The 7,018-nt window shown below is 67.5% G+C and overlaps 1 protein-coding gene across 1 annotated transcript; it reads left to right on the forward strand.

Moving 5' to 3' along the window:
- The first annotated feature begins 1,316 nt into the window (after window positions 1-1,316).
- LRRC47 (leucine rich repeat containing 47) lies at window positions 1,317-6,738 on the forward strand. Its single transcript, XM_084875814.1, is given in 7 exon segments — window positions 1,317-1,986; window positions 4,054-4,503; window positions 4,904-5,020; window positions 5,528-5,643; window positions 6,051-6,153; window positions 6,260-6,351; window positions 6,353-6,738. Coding segments are annotated over 7 exon segments (1,677 nt in total). The 5' UTR covers window positions 1,317-1,371; the 3' UTR covers window positions 6,537-6,738.
- Window positions 6,739-7,018: the final 280 nt, after the last annotated feature.

Here is a 7,018-nt window from a genome sequence, read left to right on the forward strand (position 1 = left end):
AAAAAGGTCACTACACATTTCACTTTTATTTTGATAATTTAAAAGCAATTTGTAGGTTCTATTTCCCTCTGTAAACCTGAATGGTAAGTTGCCAGGAGAGAGTTTGGTCCTTAAATAAGTTATTTGTCGAAATGGATTTACTGCTGAAGAAGGGAAGAGATTTTAAACTGCAGGTAAAGCAGAGGAAGTTACCAGGTTATCCTGGGCAGGAAGGCAGGTGTACAGGGAATGCTGGGCCGCAGGAGAGGGTTCCAGCCAGTCTCCTGCGCCCTCTAACCAGTGAGGCCGTTTGTTTTTCAAATAAGGAAAATGGCAGCACTTCCTCTGAACGTGTGGGTGGGTTTAAGCTTCTATCAGCTTTGGTAATTTTACAATTGTCTCTATTTTAAGTTATGTACAGCTTTTCCCTTACACAAAGAGGTCCTAACTTGAACTTGGGGTATCCTGCTTTGGGGGGGAGGTGTGCTGCGCAGTGACCTCTGGGGAGGGCTGGATGACGGTAGTCCATGAGGCGTGATGGAAGGAAACAGGCCTACCTATCTCCAGTGACGTCACAGCCTTGGTGCCCTGGGCACCCGGCACCCCTCACCCGCCGCCCCGCCCTGCCCATGACCCCGCGCCTTGCCACTGGTCTGTGTGCCGAGCTAAGCATCACCGTGTGGAGTGGACTCAGCGCCCTTCCAAAGCTTCCATAAACGGCAGCCGTTATGTCTTGGCAGTGGCCTCACCCAGGCCCGTTCACCGCGGTGGCGGGGAGCACCGCAGGCCCCCCCAGACTGGCCGGATTGTGTGCGGGTTCTGACCGGTGGGCCTGGGAAACCCGCCAATGCGGGGGAGGCCTCTGGGCACCCAGCTGCCCCGAACACACCCTCCCAAGGAGCCACCGCCATCAACCCTCAGGGCCCTGGGCCAGGGAGGTGCGCCCTGTCAGGAGGGGCCTAGAGGGGACGGCGCCCCGCACCCGGCAGACGGTCACCCTTCACCGGCCGCCCTCCCGCCCGCCCCCACTACAGCGGCCAAGCCCGGGTTCTAAGCCTCCTGGGCCGCTTGCTCTCCCCGGCATCGCCGATGGGCCGGGAGGTGCAGGAGTCCATGGGCTGGTCACTCCGCCTTTGGGCACAGGGTCCCCGCCACGCCCCCGGAGGCGGGCGTCCCCGCGGCTCCCCAGAGCCTGCAGGACGACCCCGCGGTGCGGACTCCGGGCGCGCGGGGCGGGCGGGGCGGACTCTCGGAGCAGCGGCGCGGCCGGAACCTCGGGCGCCAAGGCTGTCTGGACACAGGAGCGCTAGCCCTGTGGCTCTTTCCGGTCAGCGCCGGAAGTGACGCCGCGCACGCCGGAAGCGCCCCGCTGGCTGCGGGAGCGGCGGCGCGATGGCGGCGGCGGCGGTGTCGGAGGCCTGGCCGGAGCTGGAGCAGGCGGAGCAGCAGCGGCGGCGGGAGCTGCTGCTGACGGGGCCGGCGCTGGAGGAGCGGGTGCGGGCGGCGGGCGGGCGGCTGCCGCCGCGGCTCTTCTCGCTCTCGCTGCTGCACTACCTGGAGGTGAGCGGCTGCGGCAGCCTGCGCGAGCCGGGCCCGGGCCTGGCGCGGGGCCTCCCGCAGCTGCAGAGCCTCGTGCTGCGGCGCAACGCGCTGGGCCCCGGCCTCAGCCCCGAGCTCGGCCCGCTGCCCGCGCTGCGCGTGCTCGACCTTTCAGGCAACGCGCTGGAGGCGCTGCCGCCGGGCCAGGGCCTGGGCCCCGCCGAGCCGCCGGGCCTCCCGCAGCTGCAGACCCTCAACCTCAGCGGCAACCGGCTGCGCGAGCTGCCCGCCGACCTGGCCCGCTGCGCCCCGCGCCTGCAGACCCTCAACCTCACCGGCAACCGCCTGGACTCCTTCCCCGCCGAGCTCTTCCGCCCCGGCGCGCTGCCCCTGCTCAGCGAACTGGCGGCCGCCGACAACTGCCTGCGGGAGCTCAGCCCCGACATCGCCCACCTGGCCTCGCTCAAGGTCAGCAGGGCGACCTGGCGGCGGGCGGGCTGGGCGCCGGCCTGGGAAGCGATGCGTTCCCCCATGTCCCCCCACCCTAGTAACCCAAACCTCGGCTTCTTCACTCTCCTCCCCGGAGCGGAGAGTGCCCAGGAGGTGGCCCAGACCCAGCTCCCACTCCAGGACCTGGGGCGCAGACGCCGACGGGCGGCGAGGTTGACCGCTTTCCCTCCCGAGCAGTGCACTCTGCCTTCCTGCGCTTGGCATTGCCATCCCCGGGCCTCTGGCCCATTAGCTTGGCTGCCCCCGGAGAGACCTGAGTGTGGAGTTGGCTTCCCTTCCCCTGGCACGGGCCCCACTGCCAGGGCTGCCTCACGCCAAGGATGGGTGGCACCCTGGTGTCCCCGGCTGCCTGCGCTTTTAGACCCGAGGTGCTGCCATCTGGGACTGACAGAGGGATGGGCGGGACAGACGGACCTCAAACTTCCGGCCAGGACGAGGACCACTCATCCAGGGTTTCACCCTCCTGCCAGGAGCCGTGCTCACCCTGACACCCAGCGTCCCTCACGCGTGGGACTCCCCACGCAGGTTTCACAGAGAAATTAAACTTGGAAGTGAAGCCCTTTGTCCGGTGATAAGGGAAATGGAAGTTAAAGGGAAAATCCTGCCTCTGTTTCTGGGGTTTTTGTCCTGAGTTGCTGCCGGAGGTGGGCTCACTCTGGGCCCAGGTGCCCTCAGTCTGTCCTCGCACCCCTCCAGGGGTGGGGCTCTCTCGGTCGCACTCCAGGTGCTCGGGGTCCTTCCCAGCAGCAGGTCCGGCTTAGGCTCAGAGACTGGCTGCTTTGCCCCGTGGGGGTTGTTACCTGGGAGAAGTAAGCACTCCAAGTCCCCCGTGTCAGGTCCAGGCAGGAGCTGGGGCCACTCCCATGTGCTCATCCCGCTGGGAGCGAAGACGGGTTTCACGTCCTCTGTGGTTGGAGCTCGGCTTCCCCTGGAGGGCCTTGCTCAGCCTCCTGCCCCAGCACGTCTGCCCCTGCTCTCCGGGGCCCCTCCCTCGCCCTCTCTTCCCTCCTGGCTGTTCATGCTGGAAGCAGCCACCCAGCCAGCGTGTTGTGGTGCAGGGATGAGGGTGACGCAGGTGCTGCTGGCCAGCTACTGGGCCAAAGCCCCTCTGGGCAGTGCAGGGAGTGCAGGCGGGGCTGCGTGCAGACCAGCCCGCCCTGACCTGGCACTCAGCCCTTCTCTGCTCTCCAGGCTCGGGGACAGCGGCTAGGGGGCCAGGCTGGCTTCCGGCTTCTGCTTCCGCGGGCAGTGTGCAGCCCGCTCAGTCCGGCCCTGTCACCGTTGCTGCGGGCCAGGGTTCCCGGGCTGGTGCAGGCCCCGCCTCTTGGTGGGAGGAGCTCCAGGTCACCTGGGCAGATCCAGCCTGCCACGCCCTGTCCACTCCTGCCTGAGTGGAGAATGCCTGGGGCTGGGGACCTTCTGCTGCCTGGACCCGTGGGAACTGAAGACTGGTCTGGCTTCGGCACCTTTTATTTGATTCCTGTTTTTGTTGTGGTTGTTTTAATTTTTTTTATTGCTTTCAGAGAGGAAGGAAGAGAGAGAGAGAACCATGAGTGATGGGAATCATCTACTGGCTGCCTCCTACTGGGAATCGAGCCTGCAACCCAGGCATGTGCCCTTGACCAGAATTGAACCAGGGACCCTTCAGTCCACAGGCCAACACTCTGTACACTGAGCCACACTGGCCAGAGCTTGATTCCTGTTTTGAGGACAGGATCTGCCCCTGCTCTCCGGGCAGACAGCGGCCGTGTTGGCCATTCCCCGTGTGCCCGCGGCGTGAGTGTGTCCTGCGCTGCGTGTCGGTGTGGAGAGACCCGTTAGCTCGGCGCCGGTGGTGGCCCCTGCTGTCACTGCGGCACCACGTGTCACAACTGGATTGCGCGTCCCCCGGGCCTCGCTGCCCTGTTCTCTGACCCAGCTGTGACCCCGGGAGGCCTGAGGGCAGGGCAGGTGTTTCATGGAGACCCTTGGCTGCATCGCAGGGGCGTGGGGTGCTCCTTGCCTGACGCGCTCTCTGCCCTGCAGACGCTGGACCTGGCCAATAACCAGCTGAGCGAGGTCCCCGCGGAGCTGGCCGACTGCCCCAAGCTCAAGGAGCTGAACCTCCAGGGCAACCAGCTCAAGGACCGGCGCCTGGAGAAGATGCTGGGCAGCTGCCAGACCAAGTCCGTCCTGGAGTACCTTCGGGCCGGCGGCCGCGGCCGGGGCCGGGGCCGGGCCGAGCCCGAGAAGGAGGAGAGCCGGCGCCAGCGGAGGGAGCGGAGGAAGAGGGAGGGCGGCGAGGGCGGGGAGGAGGAGGTGGCCGAGGCCAGCCGGCTGCTGCTCCGCGTGCTGCACGTCTCCGAGAACCCCGCCCCGCTGACCGTCACGGCCGGCGCCGAGGTCCGGGCCGTGCGGCCGTTCCTCGTGGGCGCCGTCGTGAGGGGCATGGACCTGCAGACCGGCAACGCGCTCAAGCGCTTCCTCACCGCGCAGGTGGGTGCGGGCCAGCGGGGCCGGGTGAGGAGCGGGTGGGTGCGGGGCCAGTGGGGCCGGGTGAGGAGCGGGTGGGTGCGGGCCAGCGGGGCCGGGTGAGGAGCGGGTGGGTGCGGGGCCAGCGGGGCCGGGTGAGGAGCAGGTGGGTGCGGGGCCAGTGGGGCCGGGTGAGGAGCGGGTGGGTGCGGGGCCAGTGGGGCCGGGTGAGGAGCGGGTGGGTGCGGGGCCAGTGGGGCCGGGTGAGGAGCGGGTGGGTGCGGGGCCAGTGGGGCCGGGTGAGGAGCGGGTGGGTGCGGGGCCAGCTGGGGTGGAGCAGGTGGGCGCCCCGCTCCGCGCTGCACCGCAGGCCTGGCCCCGTGGCCCGCACGCCGAGCCCTGACCGCCGGGTCTCGTGTTGCAGACGAAGCTGCACGAGGACCTCTGCGAGAAGAGGACGGCGGCCACCATCGCGACCCACGACCTGCGCGCCGTGCGCCGGCCGCTGCTGTACACCACCCGCCCGCCGCAGGACCTCAAGGTGCGCACCCTCCGGGCCATGGGGGCCGGGGCCGGAGCGCCTGGGGTGGCGGCAGCTCCTGCCCTCCGGCTCCTGGGCAGCAGGGCCCTGTTCGCGCCCAGCACCAGCTCCTCGGGAGTGGGACCGAGAAAGGCATCCCCTCGCTTGCTCACTCGCTTTTAGCCAAAGCCTCCGTTTGCACCCCCATCGCAAAGCCGCATAGGGCTGACCTCGGCCAGCTGTCCCGGCAGGTCCGGCCTGTTCCGCTGGCCTCCTGGGCGGGAGGTGGGGGTGGGGAGGGGCCTAGATGGAGGCTCAGCTCATTTTCAGAAGTGCCGGGGCGTGGGTTTGGGGGCTAAGTGCCCTCTGAGGCCCATGTGAGCACGCGTGATGCGGGGACAGAGTGGCAGCTGTGGGACAGCTGGTGCTCCCGTTGTGAAGGGGGAGGGGGGGGTGACGGGGCGAGGGGCCGCTGGGGTGAGTGGTTCAGTGTTTCCGCATGAGCTGACCTGAGGTTTCACCCCAAAGATCGTCCCCCTGGGGCGCAAGGAGGCGAAGGCCAAGGACCTGGTGCGGCAGCTGCAGCAGGAGGCGGAGGAGCACCGGAAGCAGAAGAGGAGGCAGGCGGTGTCGGGCCTGCACAGGTGCCCGTGGCCCCGGCCCCGTTAGGACGCTCCTGAGGTGGCCAGGACCTGAGGCCTCTCCCCGAAGCCGTCCCTCCTGCCAGGGTCTCCCTGCGGGGCGGGTACGAGGCGGTGCTCTGTGTGGCCTGGCCGCAGGGGTGGCCGCTCTGAGGGAGCCCGTGTCACTCAGGAGGGTGGCGAAGGTGGTGGGGGATCCGAGTCACCCCGAGCCCTAGGGAGACGAACCCTCAGCCCACCCCCAGGTTTCCCGGGTGGGAATGACCGCGGGCCCGGCCCTGCCTCCCGCCCAGAGGCCATCGTGCCCTCGGCGTGGACACTGGGCCCGAGCTGGGGGACGTGCCGTCTTCCCGGGCTCAGGGCTTGGATTTGCCTGTTTAACTGGTTCGCTGTCACCGGCTTCTCCGCAGATACCTCCACCTGCTGGACGGACAGGAGCAGTACCCCTGCCTCCTGGATGCCGACGGCGACGCCATATCCTTCCCGCCCATAACCAACAGCGAGAAGACCAAGGTGGGCGGGCGGGGCAGGTGTGCGAGGTTTCCCGGTTCCGCTGCCGTGGCTGGTGTCCGCTGCGGGTAACGACTCCTTTCTGAAAAGCGCCCGCTTTCTCTTTAAGATTAAGAAAACAACTTCCGACTTGTTTTTGGAGGTGACAAGTGCGACCAGCCTGCAGATCTGCAAAGACATCATGGACGCCCTTGTGCTGGTGGGCCGACGCCGCCTCCGGGCGCCTCGCGGAGCCCAGGCGGCCCCCCAGCACGGAGCGCGACGGGAGCGCCCCCCTGGTGGTGGAGCAGGTGCGGGTGGTGGACGAGGAGGGGCACCTGAAGGTGGTGTACCCATCCAAGACGGACCTGGACATCGCCGCTGCCCACGTGACGGTCATCCGCTGAGGCCGCCGGACACCTGGACAGTCCTCCCCTGGGGCTCACAGGGCGCTGAGTTACTATCCATTACCCTGTCTCCTGGGCGGTTTTTAAACTGTCTGCGTTCTCTGTCCGGTTTCCAGAAGATTCTGCAGAGGCGTGCCATGTTGTCACGTGTGCCATGCTATCACATGTGCCATGCTTAAACTCTCCTGCCTCTCCAGCTCTCGCCAAGGCTTTGAGTGCGTCACTCTGGCAGCGTGCTGCGCTGTGAGCACTCGGGGTGCGTGGACACAGCTGCTCCCGGAGACGGCGCGGCGTCCGCCCAGGGAGCCACGCAGTGGGCATCGCCCCTCCACCGCTGCGGGCGCTGAGCACGTGCGGCGAAGTGGTCCTTTCTCACAGGGGCTTCAGTCCCTCAGCGTGCTGGAGGGACGCGGTGCAGAGGGCACCTGCCAGGGGGAGGAGTCAGCAGGCTGGGAAGCCGTCTGTGAGGAGCCCGTGGGGGG

Source organism: Pipistrellus hanaki (genome assembly GCF_964339955.1).
Source record: "Pipistrellus hanaki genome assembly, chromosome: 2".
NCBI lineage: Eukaryota > Metazoa > Chordata > Mammalia > Chiroptera > Vespertilionidae > Pipistrellus > Pipistrellus hanaki.